General features: G+C 39.5%; 1 protein-coding gene across 3 annotated transcripts in view; it reads right to left on the bottom strand.

Annotated features, from left to right (window-relative positions):
* Nucleotides 1–1975: 1975 nt before the first annotated feature.
* Rpn13 (regulatory particle non-ATPase 13) overlaps nt 1976–26844 on the bottom strand; it is a gene marked incomplete at its 3' end in the record, with an annotated part of 55545 nt that continues 30676 nt past the window's right edge. For all 3 annotated transcript variants that reach the window (XM_076188552.1, XM_076188550.1, XM_076188549.1), the window contains 4 exon segments: nt 1976–2098; nt 6138–6295; nt 8566–8685; nt 14917–15062. In XM_076188552.1, the coding sequence (XP_076044667.1) occupies nt 1976–2098; nt 6138–6295; nt 8566–8685; nt 14917–15062 (547 nt within the window).

Raw genomic sequence — 26844 nt, 5'->3', positions numbered from 1 at the left:
AAAGGCATAAGTGGGTGTTAATAGGAGAGGACTAGGAGAAGAATAGTGTGGGTTTAAGAAAGATTGAGGATGTGCAGATCAAATTTTTGTGGCAAGGCAGACCTGTGAGAAGTTTTTTAAAAGGTAATGATATTTTTGGGGCCTTTATGAATTTAGAGAAAGGACAGGGTATACAGGAAATCATTATGGGAGGTATAGAAGATACATAGGACAGATGGAAAGCTGCTAAGGATATTCAAATGCTTTTACATGAGTAGTAAAGCTTGTGTCAGGGTTGGGAATGATGAGTAAGTGGTTAGAGATGAAGGTGGAGCCATCCCAGTGTTGTGTTATGTTTCCATGACTGTTCAATGTGTACACGAATGGGGTGGTATGGAAGGAAAATACATTGGTGATGGGTAGAGGATTGGAGATGGTTACAAAGACTGGAGGTAATTAGGAGGTGAGCCAGTTGTTATGACACTGCACTTGTGGCTGGGTCAGGGAAGGGCTCATGCAGTTGGTGATTAAGTGAAACACCACACAGGAGACACAGAGCAGCTAATGGTACACTATCATGTACACCCCTTCCAGACAACAATACAAAATCTTTTCACCAAGATACTTGTAGGCTGTACCAATGGCCATGGCCAGCTTCTTGGGGATCGTGGGTTTCCTCTGAGAGAGAATCAGGGCAACAGATTGATGAGGTAGGTGATGTGTCCTTGATCAGTGAACTGGTGAGGTTTTGATTTCTGCATTGGGGTTCTTTCTGCAAAGGCCTTCTCCATTCACAAACACTGATCTATTGTGTTGGCACTCATCTCTGGATGATACACAAGGGAATAGAGGTCAAAGCACTACATCCACCAAAGTCTAACACTAGGAGGTCTGGTCCTTAACCCATCCAATCCGACAGGCCTTAAACAGGACTGTGTCGTAAACATCCGACAGTCCTTAAATGGGACAGCTACTTTGAGCGCCAATAAAAACCATGCCAGCATTGGTACGCTGCCATATTTGGTTGTGAGGTAAGGCCTATGGTAGTACTGTGAGCATGAACACGAGAAAACTGCAAACATAAATATAAGTGTTATGTAAGTGTAATATAAGTGTAAAATAAGTATGATATTAGTAAATGATATAAGTGTAAGATAAGAATGCTCATGGCTGTATAAATACTCACATGTGGGTGCGTATTGAATAATGAATGATAAAACATACGTAACTAGGATCAGCCAATATGAGTGAAAACACATAAAACATGTGAAAACACGTAAAAACATAAATATAAGTGTTATGTAAGTGTAATATAAGTATGATATTAGTAAATAATATAAGTGTAAGATAAGAATGTTCATGGCTGTATACTCACATGTGGATGCGTATTGAATAATGAGTGATAAAACATACGTAACTATAATCAGCCAATATGAGTGAAAACACGTAAAAATATAAATATAAGTGTTATGTAAGTGTAAAATAAATATATTAGTAAATAATATAAGTGTAAGATAAGAATGTTCATAGCTGTATAAATACTCACATGTGGGTGCATATTGAATAAAGAGTGATAAAACATACGTAATTATAATCAGCCAATACGAGTGAAAACACGTAAAAACATAAATGTGTGTTATGTAAGTGTAATATAAATGTAAAATAAGTATATCAGTAAATCATATAAGTGTAATATAAAACACCATGCTGCACCCGTGCCAGAGAGGCAGAGAGTTGCCGCTACCACAGTCTTCTCCAACCCCGTGCCAGAGGCAGAGAGTTGCCGCTACCACAATCTTCTCCAACTATCAGTTATTATTCTGAGACAACCATGGTGAGTAGAGCAATAAAAACTGGTAGGATAATGCATTGTCATGTCTACTAACAGTAGAATTTTTTCCAGAGTAATTTGTAAGAGTTTATTTTTTTTATGATAAATGCGGTCCTAGGGGGTTGCGAATTTTGAGGCCATCGGCCCAGGTGGGTTAAAGCTAACCTTGATAAAGGCCTCCATGTCACAAGAAGATGCTGCCAACACAGCCTCTTCCCCAAGGCCAAACTGGTTGATGAGTGGTCCAAGCTGCCCTGATTGAAGTGCACTGCTGAACAAACTAACTGCCTGCAAAAGACAAAGTATATTAGAAGGTACTATGATATATGATGGCAAACCAGTTTCTATCACACATAACTGAATCTCTGCTCCATGTACTAAGAAATCACAATGGTAACTCCTAATATATGACATGGATGAAGATGTGAAAAGTTATATGAACTTCTTTGCAGATGATGCAAAAATACTATAGAAAGAAAATGCAGAGGAAGATTGTGAATCACTACAGAAAGACCTAGATAAAGTTTGGAAATGGAGTCAAAAGTGGCAAGTGAAAAACATCAAGAAATGTACTATAATGGAGTTTGGAAAAAGTAAAAATAGAATATTGAGGAAATAGAAAACTGGTGAAGAAGTAAAAAAAAAAAGTGAGCTCGGAAAGCGACCTAGGAGTAATTATCAGCAAAGACATGTCACCAGACAAACATATAAACAAAATAGAGAAACCAATTTACTAAGGTTGATGAAAGTGGCTTTTGATTATTTGGATGAGTAAATGGTAAAGAAAATATTAGTTATACTGATAAGACCAAGATTGGAGTATGCTGTGACACTATGGACACCCAGTACTAAAAAGAATATAAAGAAATTAGAAAGAATACAATGAGCAACAACAAAGATGGCACCAACACTCTCCAAATTGACACAAGAACAAAGATTGTCCAAATTGGAACTACCAACCCTTGAACAAAGAAGAGAGAGATGAGATCTACTGACTATTTACAGAATTATGAAAGGAATGGAAGTCCTAGATAGAGATGATTTATTAAAGTGGGATAAGAGAAAAACAAGACATGGAAAGAAACTTAAAAAAGATAGTTATAGAATAGATCTGAAAAAGAATAGCTTCCCACACAGAGCGGTGGATATCTGGAATTATTTGGATGAGGCAACAGTGACAGCAAATACTATTCAAGAATTTAAAAACAAACTTGATGCTGAAAGATACAAAAACGGGTCACTACAAGCACAGCTCTCTTCCCATATACAACTAGGTAATGCTATAAGATTGTACAAAAAATTGAAATATCTTGGCCAGTACATTTTAATAATTAGTTAGCAAGGTAATTAAACAAGAAATTGTCTCAATGTATGAATGCAAAATCACTTATCAAACTAAAGCCTACATATTCAATGGTCTATTAACTTTGATACCACCACCCTAAGTATGAGGGATAACAATTTTTCTATATTTACATATACAGACACATATACAGAGTTAAAACCATCTATCTACTGTAGATATGTAGATGACATCTTTGTCAGCACCCCTTCTGCTGTTTTGTTAGAGAATATAAGGTGCCGCCTTCAGGAAATTTCAGGCCTAACTTTTACCACTGAAATGAATAATAATGGTCTACTCCCCTTCCTGGATGTGCTGGCTGATTCTACATCTGACAACTTTACTTCTAGTGTATATCGAAAACCCACCAACATAGATAAATGCATGAATGGCAAGAGCGAGTGCACTGACAACTACAAGAAAGGTGTCATAAGAGCCTATGTAAAAAAGAGCCATATCAGTGTGTTCCTCGTGGCAAACATTACACAGTGAGCTTCAACAACTTAGACAAATGCTCACAAACACCGACTTTGATTCTATTACCAACAAGATGCTAGAATCATATCTCACAATCAAAACACCACAAAATCATAACTACATCAACATATACCACAGAAACACCTTTACTAATAATTACAAAAAAGATGAATAAGTCATTAACCCCTTCACTCCGGGCCAAAATCTCGTGGGCAGCGTTAGCTGCCAGATGTGCGGTTACGTCATAATACTCGCATTATAAAAAATAAAGTTACTGCTGTACTTAGCTCGTTCTCTTTCACCCATGAATTTTGATAACCATAGAAAATATGATGAAGCCAGTTTACAGAGTATGGGGGTCACGCAGGTACAACTACAATAAATACAATCAAGACGCCGACATCGGCATCCTCGCGTACCCACTTGCTCCTCATGACGCCTACGTAGGCGTCATCATATCGAAGGAGTTAAAGATATCATTCAAAGGAATTGCCTCCCTACAAGCGAGAACAAAATCAGTTCTCATTTACTACAAAAATCCCAGAACTTTCTCTCTGATCATGACGAACAACTTTTCTAGGCGATCAGACTTCACATCTTGAACCAATGTAGTGTACCAATATGGTTGCTCTTCAGAGGATTGTAAGCCTCTTAACCATACCTACATGGGTTTTACTAGATGCAAAGTCAGCCGTTGCCTATCATTACATCTACAAGAGGGAGCAATCAAAGAACATCATAAGAATTTCCACAACGCTGTAATCAGAAGGGATGAATTGATTAATTCCACCAAAAATTATTGGAACGAGTGATGACCCTAGGAGGCTACAATTACTCGGAGCCTTTCATATTAGAGACAAAGCTCCAGTCATTAACATCCAAAGCAATTTGATCTCCACTATCCCATTGTATAGAAACAAAAATCCCCTACTCCTCCCTCCCTTCCTTGTCTCCCCCTCCTCCCCTTCCACCTCCACCCCTTCTTCTCCCCCACTGTGACCACACCCGCCTAACCCCCCCACCCCAACTCCCCCTTACCCTGTGACCTCTGAGATCCCATTGTCTGACCCCTGACCATAGGCTTATATCTATATCTGTCATCCCCGACTTGTCACTTTTTTTCTCCCTTCCTTTTAAATGTAAGTCTTCTTGTACCATTGTCATTGTATTTATTGGCATTTATATTGTATCCCTCATATTTTAGTAGCATTGTTTTTGCACACAATTGTCAACATTATTGTATTCATATTCTACTAGTATTGTTCTTGCACACAATTGTCAACATTATTGTATTTATGTAACTTTTGTAATTTTGTCACCATTACTGTAATTATGTAATTTTTGTTATTTCAGTTTACTCTTGAAAATGTCTTAATTATGACAAAACATTGAGCTCAAATAATGGAAAGAAATGGAAGAATACAGTGATTTAGTTTCAATTCACCTGGTTAATGGCAAATCTCTAATCAGGAAAATCGAGAATACGAGGAAAAAACTGAAGAACTACAACAATGCTGTTGTTTTTAACTCCACGTGTGTGTGTGTATATATATATAAATACATATATGTATATATATATATATATATATATATATATATATATGTATGTATATAGGTATATTGGGTGTTCAGAATAAATTTGATAATTTATTTTATCTTCTGTCACTTCAAAACTATTTGAAGGATTTAATAACGCTAAAGTGCAATGGATAACTGATTTTGTGTACTATTGGTCAGTGTGAGAGCAAGACAGCATGGACGACTGGAAAGCACCAGAATATTGGAAGAAAGGGATCTAAATCAAGATTATTCGCACCAGATTTCAAAATTCAGAAATCTCGGCTGCAGCTCAGTGCTCCTTGAATACCGTGAAGGACGCGAGATGTGAGCTGGAGAATTGTGATAGATGTGCAAGCAGTGGCTAGCGGAAGTTTTGACTCTGCACAACGAAATTCGTCAAGAAGTGTATATATATATATATATATATAAAAAAAAAAAAAAAAAAAAAAAAAAAAAAAAAAAAAAAAAAAAAAAAAAAAAAAAAAAAAAAGGAAAATATACACCACACTACAAAATGAATATGTAAAAATACTTAGGATATGTATATACATATACATATATACTGTATCATTGATGAAAAGTGTAGTAACAAATTTATAAATCACAACACTACAATTGCACCAGAAATGTCTGGAGACAGTTTATCTCTATATTTCAACTGTTAACTGTTGTCCTCTTTAGTAGTACAGAGAGGGAAGAGGATGCTACTATAAATAGCAATCTATTACAAGAGGAACCATGAAAGATTCATCAACAATTACCCTTACTGTACTACTGATGAGGACTGCAGTTTGTATTTGAAATGTACAGACAACCTGTCTCCAGTCTTTTCTTCTGTTCACTGCAGTATTAGTTGTGATATACACACGTATATACACACACACACACACACACACAAATAAAAATAGAATAGAAAGTTAAAAAATTTAGCTATGAGCCTTATCTTACCTGCTGAAATTGTGGAGAAGTGATGGTACCCCTGAGTTGTTCCACAGGTGGTAAATTGTCCCCTGTGGTGGGCAGATATGGTTTCAGTTGCTCTACAAATTCTGCATTGGTCAGAATTGGCTGAAGGGCCTCGGCAGTCATGCCAGAGCTTAAGTCCACTGTATAGGTCAGCAAAACAAAAAATATTTTACAAATAATACAAAATAAAGCAATGATAGTAACAATAGGATGTAGCAGAACCACACCAATAGAAATACTGCACAATCATAACAAAGGGTTTTTTGCCCCTTACAAAAAAACACCCATTCAATCCCCAACATACTCCACTCCCATCCACCCCCTTCCCTCCCTCTTATCTTGGCAACTCCTGGATGACAGGTCATCCCTGCATATCTTCCACTGTCCTGTGTCAGAAGCAGTGTCACAAGACACAGCACATCCATAGCAGGGCCGCTTCATCAAATTGGCAACACCCCCTCTCCATCCCCTCATGCAGAAAAGAAGATGGGGAGAAATCCCTTCGGGCTGCACATTTTATTTTTCGCACACACCCCAACCTCCATCTCCCACTCACTCCCTTTCATGCATCACAGCATCATCCATGCACAACCATTCTCCATTCACCCCTATCTTCTGTCTTCTCCCATCCTTCCTCAACAGACATTCCCTTCTTTCCCAATGTCCCTTTTACCCCATCCATCTCATAAAAACTCTTGACTGTTTTTAAAGGCTTTCCTATACCATACATCTACAATACCTCCCACAGTGCTTTCCTGTCTACCTTGTCATAATCCTTTTCCAGATCCATAAAAGCCCAAAAAACATCCTTACCTTTTCCTATAGCTTTCTCACATATCTCTTACCACAAAAATCTGATCTATGCAACCCCTACCTGTTCTAAACCCACACTGTTCCTCACCAATTACTCCCTCTGTTCCTCTCCGCTAATCCTCTCAATCAACACCCTCCCATAAGCCTTCCCAACTACACTTAACAAGCTAATCCCTCTGAAACTACTACACTCACACTTGTCCCCTTTTCCCTTGTAAAGTGAAACTATACAGGCACTCCTCCAGTCCTCTGGTACTCTACCCTCTCTTAAACATTAAATAACCTCACCAGGCAGTTCACCAACACTGTACCTCCTTTTTTCTGACATTCTGCATGACATCCATCCAACCCAGGTGCCTTACCTGCTCTCATCATCTTAACCCCTTCACTACGGGCCAAAATCTCGCGGGCAGCATTAGCTGCCAGACGTGCGATGTTGAGTCATAATACTCGCATTATAAAAAATAAAGTTACCGCTTATATAGCTCGTTCTCTTTCACCCGTGAATTTTGATAACCATAGAAAATATGATGAAGCCAGTTTACAGAGTATGGGGGTCACGCAGGTACGACTACAAAAAATATAATCAAGACGGCGACATTGGCATCCTCGCGTACCCATTTGCTCCTCATGACGCCTATGTAGGCGTTATTGTATCGAAGGGGTTAACAACTGCCTTCACTTCATCTTTCCTTAATTCTCCATTTTCCTCACTCATCACAGTCATTTTCTCAGCACTTCCCACTGCAACTACCTTTCCTCCCTATCCTCCTTCACATTTAGCAGCTCCCTAAAATACTTTGCCCATCTCCCTTTCACTGCCTTCTCTTCCATTATCATCTCTCCCTCTGCACCTTTTATCTTTTCTTCTCTACTTGATTCTCCTCCTCTTCCACTCTTAATTTCCTTCAAAAACATCTTTTTATCACTTTCAATATATTCTGTCATACTCTTACCCCATTTTACATCTACTCTCCTCTTTGCCTCCTCTATCTTATGCTTTACTTCTTTTCTTTGTACCTCTCTTTGTACTCCTGCACATAAAAATTAAATTTCTCCTCATAAAAAATGATAGTTATACAGTTCTATGCTAGAACCCTCCCTGAACCACTCATTTCATTTTACCACACAAGCATCACCAACTAAAAGAAAAAACAGCAGATTACTATTCAAACATATACTACAACCTTCCACACAAAGACAAATTCACTCTCAGATTGCTAAATAAACTTTCCAAGACAGATCACCAAACTCAAAACTACATTACAAATAGAAGCCAGAATATCTAAAATATGCCACTTACTGCTAAGTTCCAAAATACATTCTAACTTCATACCTTTCCCTAGTATTGTATACAGACTACAAAAAATTTATGCAGTCAATATTTTAGGAACTTTGGTAACATTCTTAGACCAGAATCACACAGAATTCTTTATTAGAGATTAATCTCCACTCAAATAAGAATGCTGACCACTTTTAACCTTCCATGACTGCAATCTGCTACCCCTCCTTAGATCTCTCCCTTACCAAATCCATGATGTAACCTTTATAGTGGGATAGTGTGTCCCAATCTCTACCATAACCAAACTCTACTAACCTGGTGTTCTTGGGGTGGCAGATGCATCAGGAGGAACTGAGATCCCAGACAAAATGTTCTGCAGATCAGAGAGCTGAATGGGACCAGCAGCATCTTCACTGCTTTCATTGCGATTTGTTCCTACAAATATTGTGGAGAACAGAAAGGGAGTAAAACAAGTCAGTAAACAATCATGATATTAAATTTATATGCATGCACATACAACAGTATTACCCACTGATCAAGCAATATATAAACTTAGAGCTCTATCTGTGAGGATAATAGCTGTCAATTACAAGACCAGTATGTGATCTAACACCATGGTGAATCTCATACACACACACAAAACTTGATCTGTCCATGGCTAAAATATGTATCAATGGTATGATCCCCACAGAGTCAAGGATAAAAGCAAAATAGAGAATACAAAGGGTAGCAACCAAACTGGTTTCCAGCCTGGCTGATAAACCATATTACTGGATTTGACAATTTTGAAATGTCAAAGAGAAAGAGGTAATATAATTAAACTATTCAGGTCACTAAAGGGGCTTGACTTCATTGACAGAAGAGACCTCTTGATTAAGGATTGGAGGGCTTTAAGAGGTTATGAGAACAAATCAAGGAAGACTACATTGTTAAGATAGAAAGAGCATTAAATGGATGTTAATGTGTATTTAGTGTGTGTGTGTGTATTTACCTAGTTGTATTATACGGGAAGGGAGCTATGCTCATGGTGACCCGTCTTTGTATCTCTCAGCATCAAGTCTTTTCTTAAAATCTTGAACAGTGTTTGCACACACTTGTTTCTTTGTCCAATTTGTTCCAAGTATTTATCACTCTGTGTGGGAAGCTATTTTTTTTTTTTCAGATCTCTTCTGTAATTATCTTTTCTTAGTTTCTTTTCGTGTCCTCTTGTTTTTCCATTGTCCCATTTCAATACATCATTCTTATCTAAGATTTCCATTCCCTTCATAATTCTATAGTTAGTAAGTCTCCTCTTTCCCTTCTTTGTTCCAGAGTTGGTAATTCTAATTTGGACAGTCTTTGCTCATATGTCATTTTGGAAAGAGTTGGTGCCAGTTTGTTGTTGCTCTTTGTATTCTTTCTAACTTCTTTATATTCTTTTTTGTACTGGGTGTCCATAGTGTTGCTGCATATTCGAGTTTTGGTCTTATTAATGTAGTTTATTTATTTATTTATTTTTTTAATCATTTCCTCATCCAAATAGGCAAATGCCACTTTTATGGATCTCAATAAATTATAGGTTTCTCTGACTATTTCATTAATATGCTTATCCGGTGTCATGTCTTTGCTGATCATCACTCCAAGGTCTTTTTCCAAGTTTACTTTTTTTACCTCTTTTTCACCACTTTTATAATCTCTCGATATTCTGTTTTTACTTTTTCCAAATACCATTATACTACATTTCTTAATATTGAATTTCACTTCCCACTTTTGAGTCCATTTCCAGATCTTGTCCAAGTCTTGTTGTAATGAGTTGCAATCCTCCTCCGTTTTTACTTTCTTGAGTATTTTTGCGTCGTCTGCAAAGAAATTCATATAACACTCTACTCCTTCGTCCATGTCATTTATGTATATAGCAAACATGATCAGGGCCAGTACTGATCCCTGCGGACACCACTCATCATTTCTTCCCAATTTGAGGATTTGTCTCTAATTACTACTCTCATTTTTCTCCCTGTCAGGAAGTCTTTCATCCATTCCAATAATTTTCCTCTGATGCCACCTATTGATTCTATCTTCCCTATTAATTTATTGTGTGGTACCTTATCAAATGTGTATTTACCTAGTTGTATTATACAGGAAGGGAGCTATGCTCATGGTGACCTGTCTTTGTATCTCTCAGCCTCAAGTTTTTTCTTAAAATCTTGAATAGTGTATTTACCTAGTTGTATTGTATGGGAAGGGAGCTATGCTCATGGTGACCTGTCTTTGTATCTCTCAGCATCAAGTTTTTTCTTAAAATCTTGTTTAGTGTTTGCACACACTGTTTCGTTGTCTAATCTATTCCATGTATCTATCACTCTGTGTGGGAAGCTGTTCCTTTTTAAATTTCTTCTGTAACTATCTTTCTTCAGTTTCTTTTCGTGTCCTCTCGTTTTACCGTTGTCCCATATTAACAAGTCATCCCTATCTAAAACTTCCATTCCTTTCATTATTCTGTAGATAGTCAGCAGGTCACCTCTTTCTCTTCTCTGTTCCAAAGTTGGTAGTTCTAATTTGGACAGTCTTTGCTCATATGTTAGTTCGGAAAGAGTTGGTGCTAGTTTGGTTGTTGCTCTTTGCGACCTTTCTAGTTTTTTAATGTTCTTTTTGGTACTGGGTGTCCAGAGTGCTGCTGCGTACTCGAGTTTTGGTCTTATTAGTGTAGTTAGGATTTTCTTTATCATTTCTTCGTCCAAATAGGCAAACGCCACTTTGATTGATCTCAATAAATTGTAGGTTTCTCCGAATATTTTGTTAATATGCTTATCTGGTGTCATGTCCTTGCCAATCATCACTCCAAGATCTTTCTCTGAGTTTACTTTTTTCACCTTTTCTTCACCAATTTTGTAATCTTTTGATATTCTGTTTTTACTCTTTCCAAACTCCATTATACTACATTTCTTTATATTGAATTTTACTTCCCACTTTTGGGTCCAATTCCAGATCTTGTCCAAATCTTGTTGCAATGAGTTGCAGTCTTCCTCCGTTTTTACCTTTTTTAGTAGGGTAGGAAATGGTCCAATTGATGGAGTGGTTGGGAAATGTGGAGTTCCAGGAAAGAATCGTAGTGGAGAGTTGATGGTGGAAATGTGTATAGAGAGTTGATGATAGCAAATACAGTGTTTCGGAAGAAAGTCAAGCATAAGTACAAATGGGAGAGGGTGGTGGAGGGAAGGGTGGTAGATAGAGTGCTAATGGATTATGTAGTGGTAAATAGGATTATGATAGGAAGAGTTAAGGATGTAAATGTGCTAAGGGGAGAGGGTGGGGGAATATCAGATCATTTTTTGGTGGAAGGTAAGTTGAGAGTGGAGGATAGATGTAGAAAGAGGAAAGGGACAAAAGGTAGGGAGGTTCTTAGAGTGAACTCTTTGAATGAAAAGGAAAAGGAGAAGGATTACGAAAAGAAGCTGAAGGAGGAGTGGGAGGGAGTAAAGGATAGAGTGGAGCTGGGTGTGGAGGAGGAATGGGGATGGTTCAAGGAGGGAGTCACAAAGTGTGCAAGGATGGTGTGTGGAACAAGAAGGACAGGGGGAAATAGAAGAAAGGGTAGTGAATGGTGGGATGAGGAAACAAAGAAGGTTGTAGAAGAGAAGAAGCGAGCTTTCATAGATTGGTTACAAAATAGGACGAGGGAGTCATATGAGAGGTACAAAGAAAAGAAAAGAAAAGAGAAGTAAAGCAAAAAGTAAAGGAGGCAAAGAGGAGAGCAGATGTGAAATGGGGTAAGAGTATGACAGAAAATTTTGAAAGTAATAAAAAGATGTTTTGGAAAGAAATTAAGAGAGGAAGAGGAGGCCAATCAAGTAGAGAAGAAAAGGTAAAAGGTGCAGATGGAGAGATGATAATGGAAGAGAAGGCAGTAAGGGGAAGATGGGCAGAATATTTTAGGGAGTTGCTAAATGTGAAGGAGGATAGGGAGGGAAAGATAGCTGCAGTGGGAAATGCTAAGAAAATGACCATGATGAGTGAGGAGAATGGAGGAGAAATAAGGAAGGATGAGGTGAAGGCAGTTGTTAACCCCTTCCATACGGTGCCGCACACGTAGGCGTCATGGACTTAGATCTCGGTGGCAGCAGCCAATGCCAGCCGTACGACGTGTCGTAATAATACTCGCATCATAAAATATAGTCACCGCTTATATCGATCGTTCTCTCTTCACCCGTGAATTTTGATAACCATAGAAAATGCGATTACAAAAGAATTAGAAAGAATGTCATTATGGAGGGGCGACTACAATAAATATAATCAAGACACCGATATGGCAGCCTCGCGAATACACTCGCTCCCCATGACGCCTACGTGTGCGGCACCGTATGGAAGGGGTTAAGATGATGAAAGCAGGTAAGGCACCTGGTCTGGATGGATGCCATGCAGAATGTCTGAAAAAGGGAGGTACAGTGATGGTGGACTGGCTGGTGAGGTTATTTAATGATTGCTGGAGAGAGGGTAGAGTGTCGGAGGAGTGCCTGTATAGTTCCTCTTTACAAGGGAAAAGGGGACAAGTGTGAATGTAGTAGTTTCAAAGGGATTAGCTTGTTAAGTGTAGTTGGGAAGGCTTATGGGAGGATCTTGATTGAGAGGATTAGGAGAGGAACAGAAGGAGTAATTGGTGAGGAACAGTGTGGATTTAGGACAGGTAGAGGTTGTGTAGATCAGATCTTTGTGGTAAGACAGATATGTGAGAAAGCTATAAGAAAGGGGAAGGATGTTTTTTTGGGCTTTTATGGATCTGGAAAAGGCTTATGATAGGGTAGACAGAAAGGCACTGTGGGAAGTTATGCAGATTTACGGGATAGGAGGAAAGCTTCTGGGAGCTGTAAGAGTTTTTATGAGAGTAGTAGAGCTTGTGTCAGGATTGGAATTGGAGAGAGTGAGTGGTTCGAGGTAAAGGTGGGACTTCGTCAAGGATGCGTTATGTCGCCCTGGCTGTTCAACTTATACATGGATGGGGTGGTGCGAGAGGTAAATGCAAGGGTAGTGGGTCAGGGATTGGAGATGGTTAAAGAAAATGGAGAAAAGTGGGAGGTGAGCCAGCTGTTGTTTGCGGACGACACTGCGCTTGTGGCAGGATCGGAGGAGGGATTGAGGAAGTTGGTGGCAGAGTTTGGGAGAGTATGTGGTAGAAGAAAGCTAAAGATAAATGTGAGTAAAAGTAAGGTGATGAGATGTACAAGGGGTGAAAGTGGCAGTAATCTGGAAGTGAGCATTAAGGGAGAGCGAATGAAGGAAGTGGATAGTTTTAGATACTTGGATGCAAATGTGGCAGGAAAAGGTGGAGTGAAGGTGGAGGTAGAATGTAGATTGAGAGAAGCGAGTAAATGCCTTGGTGGATTAAAGAGTGTAATGAGGAATAGACATTTGGGAATGGATGCTAAGAGGAGACTGTATGAAGGAGTGATTGTGCCAACAGCACTGTATGGGGCAGAAACATGGAACATAAGAGAAGAAGAGAGAAGGAGTTTGAATGTGTTTGAGATGAGGTGTCTGAGAAGTATGATGGGGGTTACTAGGCTAGATAGAGTGAGAAATGAGGAGGTGAGGAGGAGAACAGGGGTGGAAAAGGATTTGGGAGATAGGGTTGATGAAGGAATATTATGATGGTTTGGACACATGGAAAGAATGAGTGAAGAAAGACTAGTAAAAGAGGTATGGAAGGCAGATGTGGAGGGAGTGAACATGAGGGGACGTCCTAGGATGAGGTGGATGGATGGGGTGAAGGGGGCTTTGGGGAAGAGGGGAATGCCTGTTGAGGAAGGACGGGAGAGGACAGAAGACAGGGTGAATGGAGAATGGTTGTATATGGATGATGTTGTGATTGCATGAGGTGAAATGGGTGGGGGGATGGGGAGTGAGGTAGTATGTGTGAGCAAAATTTGACACAGCCCGAAGGGATTTCTCCACGTCCTCTCCTTTTATGCAATGGAGGGACGAAGAGGGGGGGTTGCCGATTTAATGAAGCGGCCTTGCTGTGGATGTGCTGTGTCTTGCAACACTGCTTCTGACCCAGGGCAGTGGACAAGGTGCAGGGATGACCCGTCATCCAGGAGGTGCTCAGATAAGAGGGAGGGTGGAGGGGTGTGGAATGTATTCAGGGATGGAATGGGTGGAAATGATTTTATGCCTTTTCCTTTTTGGCTACCTCCCTTGTAAGGGGGAAAAAAACCTTGGTATATGTATGTATGTAGTATCTTTGCATCATCTGCAAAGAAATTCATATAACACTGTGTGTGTGTGTGTGTGTGTGTGTGTGTGTATGAGATTCACCATGGTCTTGGATCATGTGTTGGACTCATGATCGACAGTTATTTCACCCAGAAGAGAGCTCAAACCTCATATACGACCGATCTATGGGTAATGCTGTGACCTTACACACACACCCAACTCCCCACCCACAAGAGTTGGAGTAACGACTTGCAGTGCAGCGATACTGAAATTATTTCAGCCCTAGGCGGGATTCGAACCTGGACCACCATAGTGGTGGCCACGAATGCACTGTGTGTGTGTGTGTGTGCATGTGTTTGTGTGTGCACTTTGACTCAACCTACTCTTTATACAGGGGATGAGCCATTGATACACTGAATGACAAGTAATATTATGCCATAAAGGTGAATAGGTTTAAGACGTTTTCAATTCCATACTAACCTTGAGCTGGGCTGGGGGATGGGGTTGTAGTGGGGCCTGTACCAGCCGGTGTGGTAGAGGCTGGGGTAGTAGCTGATGGGGTTGTGGTGGCTGTATTGGTGGCAGACGACAAGCTACTGTTCCTAGACCCAGAACTACTGCCAGAACTAGAAAATAAACAATCAAAAAGTTAACTGAATTAGTGTTCTTTTCACTTATATTTAGCAAAGTAGTTTTATTAATTTTTGTTTCTTTGACTTGCCACAGAATTATATTTTTCAATGGTACCTCCATCCAGTGAGGAGTTAAGATATATCTTCCCTTAAGCCATTATCTCATTAGCCTCTCATTGGTAGCTTTACCACTTCTTTGTTTCAAACTGTTGCCAAAAAATATTTGTCAAATGTATCATGGGTCCATTCTTTCCCATGTGGGGTGCTGAAGTAGTGTTTTCTCAAGAATGCATCTTACAGCTCCTAGAAGCTTTCCTCCTATCCCGTATATCCGCAAAACCTCCCACAGTGCCTTTCTGTCTGCCCTGTCGTAAGCCTTTTCCAGATCCATAAAAGCCCAAAAATCATCCTTCCCCTTTCCTATAGCTTTCTCACCTATCTGTCTTACCACAAAAATCTGATCTACACAACCTCTACCCGTCCTAAATCCACACTGTTCCTCACCAATTACTCCCTCTGTTCCTCTCCTAATCCTCTCAATCAAGATCCTCCTATAAGCCTTCCCAACTACACTTAACAAGCTAATCCCTCTGACACTACTACATTCACACTTGTCCCCTTTTCCCTTGTACAAATAATAACAAATAATATAAAATAAATGGCAGGTATTATAGCTTGCTTAGGTTTATATAAACAAATCTTAGAGCTTCAAACTGAAATACATTGCACTGCCTCTGTGAGAAGTTTATTCCATTCATTAACTACACAGTTGGTGAAGCTGTTTCTACCCACTTCCAAATTAAATCTATTTCCTGACAGTTTGAGACCATTACTTCTTGTCGGATTCTCATTTGGTGTGAAAATTCTGTCACTTCTGATGTCAATTCCCTTTAGAATCTTAAAGACCTATATAAAGTCACCCAAGTCTATGCTTTTTTAGGAAAAATTTATTCATATATTTTAATAAATTTTCATATGATTTATTTTTGACATTTGAAATAATTTTTGTGGCTTGCCGTTGTACTTTTTCAAATTTGTCAATGCCTTTAACCCCTTCATTACCGACCCGTCAACCTTATGTAAACAAACGTTTCAAACCGTCCCACGAATGGCTGGAGCCTTATGTTTGTAAACACAGACACTTGCCACCACGTGGGTAGAAATAACCCAGAAACCGAGGCCGTGATATGTGCGTGTCACGGGGAGCATGCTCGGTTTCTGGCGGGTGCACTCAGCTATGATGCGCAGGTGTCACAAAACACACATCCGGTACTCAAGGGGTTAATGAGATTCAGTGACCATAAGGAAACCACATATTCCAAATGTGGAACACACTAACGACTTATGTAGCTTGCTAATGAGAGATGGACTTTTGAAGTCAAAAGATTGCATAATCAGTCCTATAATCTTATTTGCTTTCTCAGTTGCTAAAATACACTGCTTTGATGATTAACCTCTTCGCTCCAGGGCACATCGCACGTCTGCCAGCATTAGCTGCCCGACGTGCGATGTTGCGTCATAATAATCGCATTATAAAAAATACAGTGCTCAATCGTTCGTTCTCTTTCACCCATGAATTTTGATAACCATAGAAAATATGATGAAGCCAGTTTAGAGAGAATGGAGGTTACATAGGTACGACTACAATAAATATAAGCAAGACGCCGATGTCGGCATCATCGTGTACCCACTTGCTCCTCATGACGCCTACGTAGGCGTCACCGTATGGAAGTGGTTAAGATCATTACTGATAATTACACTGAGATCCTTTTCACTATCCACTTTTGTTAACTAATTTCTAAATAACTTGTAATCATACTTACTGTTACTTTTACCTAAAAGCATACCCTTTCCTTTTTCTGCATGAGAGGACAGAGAGGCAGGTTGCCAATTAAATGAAGTGGATGTGCTACATTGCTACTACATTGCTTCTGACCCAGGGCAGTGGGCAAGATGCAGGAATGACCCATCATCCAGGAGGAACTAAGATAAGAGGGAGGGAGGGGTGTGAATGGGAGTGGAGTATGTGGGGATGGAATGGGTGGGAATTGATTTTAAGACTTTGTTTTTTGTCTCCCTCCCTTGTATGGATGATAATGTAAAATGTCACCAGACAAAAAAATGGACCACTGGAGAAACTTTTAATCTCTTCAATAAGAGTCAAATTCTTGTATTTACCTAGTTTTATACAGGAAGGGAGCTATGCTCGTGGTGACCCGTCTTTGAATCTCTCAGCATCAAGTTTTTTCATAAAATCTTGAATAGTGTTTGCACACACTGTTTCTTTGTCTAATTTGTTCTAAGTATCTATCACCCTGTGTGGGAAGCTATTTTTTTTTTCCCCAGATCTCTTCTGTAATTATCTTCTTTTAGTTTCTTTTTGTGTCCTCTTGTTCTTCCATTGTCCCATTTCAATAAATCACTTATCTAAGATTTCCATTCCTTTCATAATTCTATAGATAGTAGGTCTCCTCTTTCCCTTCTTTGTTCCAGAGTTGGTAATTCTAATTTGGATAGTCTTTGTTCATATATCATTTTGTGCGCAGCATCGGATGACTAATGTATAATGCATCACACTTCTTGTGTTATAAAGTCACTGCTGTATTACTCATTTTCTTTCACTCTGAGTTATAAGCACACAAAATATAGGAGTGGAGTATGTGTGGATGGAATAGGTGGGAATTGATTTTAAGCCTTTGTTTTTTGTGCTGTGTCTTGTGACACTGCTCCTGACCCAGGGCAGTGGACAGGGTGCAGGGATGACCCATCATCCAGGAGGTGCTACGATGAGAGGGAGGGTGGAGGGGTGTGGAGTGTATTCAGGGATTCAACATTAGAATCAGCAATATTAGGAGAGAAGTCAAGAGGTTTAGGAGGAGGATCAGGTACTGGTGGAGGTTTAGAATACAGGGGGTCACTGCAATTCGACAGGGATGGGGCGGTCCATCATCGGTCGAACCTGGGTTCTGTCGAATCATGATGCAGTTTTTCCCATAAGAATACATTGTAATTGGGGGGGATAGGGACCGACCTCCAGCCCAGATCCCCCCAAAATATCACTATGACCTCTAAAAAACACTAACTTAGACTAAATCAGTAATATTAAAGGCTTCATTTTTATCTAATTTTGTTTATTAAACACATTAAGCTGCTGTACAGTACATTTTTGGTGGTGGATGTTGTGGCCTGCAAGTCCTCCCACAGTGACAAGGCATGCTCCTGCACGAGCCCCATGCTGATCGGCATCTTGCGTTGTGTCCTGTCCTCTATCCACTTGATCAACATGTCCTCCATCGTGTCGAGACGGGAGTCCCTTGAGCCACGGAGAACAAGGGAAGTCGTGGAAGATGCTGATGCAGCGGCCTGGCGGTACTTGTCCCTGTTCTTCCAAATCGTTGATACTGTTGATCTCGGGACACCCATTTCCGCTGCAACGGCAGAATGAGCCATACCTGCCTCACACTTTCTTATAAGCTCAAGCTTATCTTTGAAAGGCAGGAAAGTGTGTTTCTTAGGGGTGGGGCCGGAGGTGGATTTGCGCGGCATGGTGGTGGAACAGCGGAGCGTGGCTTGCCTCAATGATGGCTGGGGCAAGAGTGAGACAGAGTGGCGCATCAGGAGTGGCGGCAAATTCGACCAGGTGCATGGTGCGCGAGATTTGAATGTCTGTCGAATTGTCGAGTCTGGCTGTCGAACCTTGAGGGTTGGGTATAAATTAGCTACTGTCGAATTTGCGATAATTCAAATTGCAAACGGTCGAATTGCGGTGACCCCCTGTATACAGTTTGAACAGCTGCCATGATCATGTATATTTATAGGGCCACACCATATATCAAGAAAGAGAGATCAATACATAGAAGATACTGCAGTTGCCTGATGCCTCAAGCAATAAAAGAAAAGTCTCTGTAGAGTCGAGGAAGTTCCAGAAACGACTATTTACACATGAAGGGCCTCGGAAGTGAGTTAGAGATTTTGTCAACCTGGAGATTTGTCCTCTTTAGTTTTGTCCCATTAAGGATGGGGCCGGTGTAGTCACTCTGCATGTGCACTGGATAGAGAGAAAGGAAATTGGCAGCCTAGTACCTATCTTGTAAACATGCATTCCCCAGTCGGTGAGCTTTTGGCCCTCGCAGAGAGTAGTGACCTCGCAGTATACATCCCCACTTGACTGGGTTCAGACATGTAGCTTGGGAGGCACCAAGATACCAGAACCTTCTTTAATAAGTATTAGAGAAAGATGGTGAAAAAAGGAGAGCAGGGTAGCAAATATGAAGGATAGGGATAGGGGAATTCACAAAGGAAAAGGGTGGGGGACTCCCTATCTATTCACTACCCCAAAAAACCTTATCCTAAAACAACTGTCATAGGGTGAGGGCAGCAAACCCTATGAGCCTTCTGGTCCATGGTCAAAGACAAGCTAGGGTCGTCAACAAAAGTCCGTTGGCTCAGATTTTGTCTGGTAGCTTAGGGCTGACCTCTCCAGTATGGTTGCACCTGGCTGGCACAGCTCAGCCCGTCCTTGCTACATGCAAGCCCCCCCACTACATCAAAGTACTGGGCCCCGGGGAGGAGTTCATTATTTGACCCATTATTTCTTTACATGTTACTATTATTTCCCTCATGGGGGGGGGGGGGATTTCACTTCTCACCCTCCATCCTGATGTTGCATTTGTTGTCTAGTGAAAACCCAGTCGAAGTGTTTGCTCATGACTTCAGCCATTTCAGTATCTTCTATTATTCCATATTCTTCTGCATAGTTTCACTTTATCCTGTTTGTTTTTTAGTGTACCATTTACATATCTAGAATAGTTTTGGCTGATCCTTATATTTTTCTATTATGTCTTTTTCAGTTTTTTCTTCCCTGCATATTTTCACATATGATTAATATATATTTGCCACTTTGTTGTTTTTTTTGTCTTTTCTCCATCTTTTCCAAGCTATATCTCTTCAATATTTTGCTTCATTGCACCTGCTGTTAAACCAGCACTTAATATGCACCTTTTCCTGTTTTTGCTTTGGGACATATTTATCCACTCCTTTATAGATTTTCATACGAATCATGAATTTTTTTTCCACTTGTGTTTCTTCATTGTAGAATTTTTCACAGCTTGCTTTAAGAATTTTTTTCCCAAGTTTCTCAAAGTCTGTTTTACTATACATCAGTCTTCCTTTTCTGTGTTTCTCATTTCTCTCTCTATATATATTTCCTTTAGTTGTAACTTAAGTAGTATATGGTCACTCTTTGCAATTGGTGTCTTGTATTTACCTAGTTGTATTTTACGGGACGGGAGCTATGGTCGTTGTGAACCGTTTTCGTATCTCTCCACGTCCAGTTTATTCTTGAACTCGTGTATAGTTCTGGCATTCACTGTTTTACTATTTAGTTTGTTCCAGACATCGATCACTCTGTGCAGGAAACTGTTCTTTTTCAGGTCTCTTCTGTAACTGTCCTTCTTTAGCTTCTTATCGTGTCCTCTTGTTTCTCTCTTGTCCCATTTCAATAGGTCATCTCTATCGAGAACTTTCATTCCTTTCATAATTCTGAAGATGGTCAACAAATCCCCTCTTTCCCTTCTCTGCTCCAGTGTTGACAGCTGTAATTTCTCCAATCTTTGTTCATACATCAAATTTGATAGTGGAGGTGCCATCTTTGTCGCTGCTCTTTGGATTCTTTCTAATTTCTTTGTGCTTGGTGCCCACATTGATATTCTAGTTTCGGTCTTATCAATGTAATAATTATTTTCTTAACCATCTCCTCCATGTAGTCGAAGGCCACTTTCTTTGATCTTAACAAGTTGTAAGTCTCTCCGAATAATTTATTCTTATGTTTGTCAGGTGTCAAGTCACTCAAGATGATTACTCCTAGATACCTCTCTGATTTTACTTTATTTACTACTTTGTATCCAATCATATATTTTCCTGAAACTCTATTTTTGCCTCTTCCAAATTCCATTATGCTACATTTCTTGATGTTGAAGTTCATCTCGTATTTCTGGCTCCATTCCCATACTTTATCCAGGTCATCTTGTGTTCAATTTTGGTCACAATTTCGGGTTCTGGTGTAAATAATAAATCTAGTCTCAACAGATCTTCATTATTTCTAAATCTAGTGTTTTCTTTTACCATTGTGTCATTGTAAGTTCTACATTTATGTTGAGTAATACATTTCCCCATTGATTCTCTCCATCTTTCACTGTCATCTTTTCCCAACAGATTTCTTTGTAGTTAAAATCTCCCATAAGTATCTTGTTCCATCCTTCAGCATTTCATTTAATGAGTCTCATATCATGACATTTTGGAGTAATCTCTATCCAAGACCCTGCTTTTGGGGGCACATGAATCACTGCAAACTTTCTGCTTTTCATGTCAGTATCTTGATACAACTCTTATTGTGATCATCTCCACCCTGTTTTCTTCATATGTAACTTTCATCACATTTAAGTTTTTCCTAACCAGGAACATAACTCCTCCACCATGTTTCACCTCTCTATTTCTAAGTCAGTGATTATATAATCCATGTCCAACACTGGTAATAGTGTACCCCTTAATTTTGTCTTCACAATTCCCATTTTGTCTGTTTTTTCTTCTGACAGGTAACCATTTAGTTCATTTAATCCCGAGATTAATCCATCTATATTAGTATAAGCTAATTTCAATTTTCTATTCCATCTCATTTTTTTTAATGTACCATTTTTTCTGTCTCACATCTAACATTCTCCAATAAAACTCCATTTTCTTGGTCTCCATTTTTTTTTTTTTTTTTTAGCTTTGATTCTTAATGTCTTATCTTTCTCTTTCCTCATCATTCATGTCTCTTTTTATCCATATTATTTTGTGGTGTTTGCTTCTTGCTAATTTCTGCTGCCATTCGACCTTAATTTGATATTTAAAGGTCAATTTCTTCCTTCTGCATATATTTACCTATACTGTGCACTTCCTTTATTTCCTTTTCTATTTCTTGCTCTTCATCTTGTACTATTTTAGAACTTTTTTTTTTTGCAAATTCTCTCTCTTCTTAATCTCTCAGGGACCAATTTAGGTTATGTTTTCCTTTACACCATATACTGCTATACAGTTGTTTTTTTCTACTGTATTACTAGATTTTCTTTTTCCTTAATTACCTTAATGACTGCTTTTTTTGACATTCTCCTGCATTTGTTGATAAACTATTTCTTTAAAAATGACCTTTTGGTCTTTTTTTCCATTCATTATGGAGTTGTAGTCATCTTTTACAATGTTTTTTCCAGTTTTTAGTCATTGCTTTTATTGGTTCACTTGCCTCTTTATGGTCTCACTATTAGTGTTATTATTTTTCAACCTTTCATTTTTACATTTTAGCTGCCAGTTCTTTTTTTTTTTGCGCATTTATCTTTTCTTTATTTCACTATTTATTTTTTTAAGTCACTCACTTCTTTGTTTATTTCTTGATTTGCCCTCCATAAATCATTAGTCTCTTGCTTCCATGATTCATTCATAAGTCTCATCTCCCTCATTACCATTATCTAAAAGAAATCTTTTTGTACCCCAAGGTGACTTGAAGCTCACATTATGCTTCAGTCTTGCACTGATAGATGGCTCTGGGTATGTGTTTACGTTATTATTCGACATTATGCCACCATTGCGCTTCTCTGGCCCGTCATAATTTTTCCCCTTCAATACTCACTTTTTATGCTGTAATATAATTATCTCTGGTATCCACAAGCACTCCCTTTCCCATTTAACACAACCTAGTTATCCTACTAATGCGACACTGTTGAGACGTTCCACTTTTAATGTGTTTCTCAGGAGCTCAAATTTTACATTGTTAGTCCAGAGGTTTGTATTTACCTAGCTGTATTATACGGGAAGAGAGCTATGCTTGTAGTGATCCATCTTTGTATCTTTCAGCACCAAGTTTTTTCTTAAACTCTTGTATAATTTTTGCACACACTGTTGCTTCATCCAATTAGATCCAGATATCCGCCACTTTGTGTGGGAAACTATTCTTTTTCAGATCTCTTCTATAACTATCCTTTTGGAGTTTTTCATGTCCTCTTGTTTTTATCTTATCCCACTTTAATAAATCATCTCTGTCGAGGACTTCCATCCCTTTTACAATTCTGTAATTGGTCAGTAGATCTCCTCTTTCTCTTCTTTGTTCCAGGGTTGGTAATTCCAGTTTGGACAATCTTTGTTCATATGTCAATTTAGAGTGTTGGTGCCATCTTTGTCATTGCTCTTTGAATTCCTTCTAATTTCTGTATATAATTTTTAGTACTGGGTATAGTGTTTCAGTGTACTCCAATCTTGGTCTTATCAGTGTAACTAATATTTTCTTTACCACTTCCTCATCCATGCGTGTGTGTAAAGTCGTAGCATTACTCATAGACTGGACAATATATGAGCTTTAAGCTATCATTTGAGAGGGTAATATATCAATCATGAGTCCAACACATGATCTAAGGCTGTCTATCACACATTCAACCCTATATTTGTCAGATTAAATGGCAGGAAAATCCAATTTGGGAACCCTAAAGGTCTCTGCTCGAGGATGAAAACCACCACAACAATGCAAGCTAGCACTGAGGTAAGTAGGAATGTAAATAGGTAGATGTTCTGGTGCCTGCATGCATGTGTATTTTACCTTGTTGTATCTCTTTCCAAGAATGTGTTTTCGGGGGCAAATAGATCACCACAAATTTTCTACTTTCATGTCACTATTTACAACTTTTATCATGATCAATTTCACATTATTTTTTCCTATGTGTGTATTTACCTAGTTGTATCTAATGGGAAGGGGAGCTATGCTCGTGGTGTCCCGTCTTTGTATCTTGCAGTGTCTAGTTTGCTCTTAAATTCGTGTATAGTTTTTGCATATACCATTGTTTATTCCAGATATCCACTGTGTGGATTTTTTTTTTCAGGTCTCTTCTATAACTATCCTTTCTGAATTTCTTTGCATGTCCCCTTGTAATTCTCTTATCCAAATTTAGTAAGTCCTCTCTATCAAGGACTTCTGTACCTTTCACGATTCTGTAAATGGTCAGCAGGTCGCCTTTTCTCTTCTTTGTTCCAAAGTTGGTAATTTCAATTTAGCCAGTCTCTCCTCATATGACAGGTTTGAAACTGTTGGGGCCATTTTCGTGGCTGCTCTCTGGATTCATTCAATTTTCTTTATATTCCTTTTGGCACTGGGTGACGATAGTGTCAAAGCATACTCTAGTTTAGGCCTTATTGGTTTGACAAGATGCTGTAATGACTATCATTTACTTTATTTGTTTATTTGTTTTGTTATCATTTGTCCGTTTGCTTATTATTTACTATTTACCCGTTTGTTAAATATTCAACTATACCTATGCATTTATGTATTTTATTTATTATTTACATTATTATAGTTTTTATTTATTCATTTATTTATGTGCTGTGTCTTACGACACTGTTCCTGACCCAGGGCAGTGGACAGGATGCCGGGATGACCCGTCATCCAGGAGGTGCCAAGATAGGAGGGAGGGAGGAGGGTGGAGGGGAGTGGAATATATGGGAAATGAAATGGGGAGTTTTTTTTTTTATGCCTTTTTCTTTTTTGGCTAGCCCCTGTGTAAGGGGGGAAAAACCTTAGGTATACGTATGTATGTTTTTTTGGCATCCGACCTAGATATGGACCAAATGGTCCCTGTCAGCATACTCCACCTTTGTAATCCTTTTGTATTTTTTTTAACCATTTCTTTGTCCATTGGTGTAAGTTGTAAGATTCTCCAACAATTTTGTTTATCTGTTTATCAGGGAATGTCCCCTGTGGGGCTACAAGGAGAAGGATGCCTAGTCCCAATCCCCCTCCCTTTCTTCTCGCCTCTTACGATCCAAGTGGAATTACTTGGTGGCAGTATTCTTTTCCCCCACCACAGGAAAGGTAGGCAAAAAAGGAAATTAATATTCAGAGAAATTGTACAGGACAGTAACAAGGGGTTGGGGGACAGCATAACAGAGGGACAGTCGTAGTATAAAAGTGTCATCATTTCTCTATGAACAGAGTTTTCCTCTACCACAGCCAAAATGATGTGTGGCTCTGGTCCGTAGGGGTGCCCCATATAGACCCTAAAGTATCAACTGCATGCCACTTTGCCACAATAACATGCAGCCAATACCCCACTCCAATTGATGGAGTGGTTGGGAAATGCGGAGTTCCAGGAAAGAATCGTAGTGGAGAGTTGATGGTGGAAATGTGTCTAGAAAGAGTTCATGATAGCAAATACAGTGTTTCGGAAGAAAGTCAAGCATAAGTTCACATGGGAGAGGGTGGTGGAGGGAAGGGTGGTAGATAGAGCGTTAATGATTTATGTAGTGGTGAATAGGATTATGATAGGAAGAGTTAAGGATGTACATGTGCTAAGGGGAGAGGGTGGGGTAATATCAGATCATTTTTTGGTGGAAGGTAAGTTGAGAGAGGAGGATAGATGGAGAAAGAGGAAAGGGACAAAAGGTAGGGAGGTGCTTAGAGTGAACTCTTTAAATGAAAAGGAAAAGGAGAAGGAGTACAAGAAGCTGAAGGAGGAGTGGGAGGGAGTGAAGGATAGAGTAGAGCTAGGTGTGGAGGAGGAATGGGGATGGTTCAAGGAGGGAGTCACAAAGTGTGCAAGGATGGTGTGTGGAACAAGAAGGACAGGAGGAGATAGAACAAAGGGTATTGAATGGTGGGATGAGGAAACAAAGAAGGTTGTAGAAGAGAAGCGAGCTTTCACAAATTGGTTACAAAATAGGACGAGGGAGTCATATGAGAGGTACAAAGAAAAGAAGAGAAGTAAAGCAAAAAGGTAAAGGAGGCAAAGAGGAGAGCAGATGTGAAATGGGGAAAGAGTATGACAGGAAATTTTGAAAGTAATAAAAAGATGTTTTGGAAAGAAATTAAGAGAGGAAGAGGAGGCCAATCAAGTAGAGAAGAAAAGGTAAAAGGTGCAGATGAAGAGATGATAATGGAAGAGAAGGCAGTAAGGGGAAGATGATCAGAATATTTTAGGGAGTTGCTAAATGTGAAGGAGGATAGGGAGGGAAAGATAGTTGCAGTGGGAAATGCTAAGAAAATGACCGTGATGAGTGAGGAAAATGGAGGAGAAATAAGGAAGGATGAGGTGAAGGCAGTTGTTAAGATGATGAAAGCAGGTAAGGCACCTGGTCTGGATGGGTGCTATGCAGAATGTTTAAAAAAAGGAGGTACAGTGATGGTGGACTGGCTGGTGAGGTTATTTAATGTTTGCTGGGGAGAGGGTAGAGTGCCGGAGGACTGGAGGAGTGCCTGTCTAGTTCCACTTTACAAGGGAAAAGGGGACAAGAGTGAATGTAGTAGTTTCAGAGGGATTAGCTTGTTAAGTGTAGTTGGGAAGGGTTATGGGAGGATCTTGATTGAGAGGATTAGGAGAGGAAGAGGGAGTAATTGGTGAGGAACAGTGTGGATTTAGGACGGGTAGAGGTTGTGTAGATCAGATCTTTGTGGTAAGACATATGTGAGAAAGCTATAGGAAAGGGGAAGGATGTTTTTTGGGCCTTTATGGACCTGGAAAAGGCTTACGATAGGGTAGACAGAAAGGCACTGTGGGAGGTTTTGTGGATATACAGGATAGGAGGAAAGCTTCTAGGAGCTGTCAAGAGTTTTTATGAGAGTAGTAGAGCTTGTGTCAGGATTAGAAATGGAGAGAGTGAGTGGTTCGTGGTAAAGGTGGGACTTCGTCAAAGATGCGTTATGTTGCCCTGGCTGTTCAACTTATACATGGATGGGGTAGTGCGAGAGGTAAATGCAAGGGTA

Source organism: Oratosquilla oratoria, chromosome 7 (genome assembly GCF_046742065.1).
Source record: "Oratosquilla oratoria isolate Oo_2021 chromosome 7, ASM4674206v1, whole genome shotgun sequence".
Taxonomy (NCBI): domain Eukaryota; kingdom Metazoa; phylum Arthropoda; class Malacostraca; order Stomatopoda; family Squillidae; genus Oratosquilla; species Oratosquilla oratoria.
The sequence above is the reverse complement of the archived record's forward strand: the minus strand, read 5'-3'. Positions and strand labels throughout refer to the sequence as shown.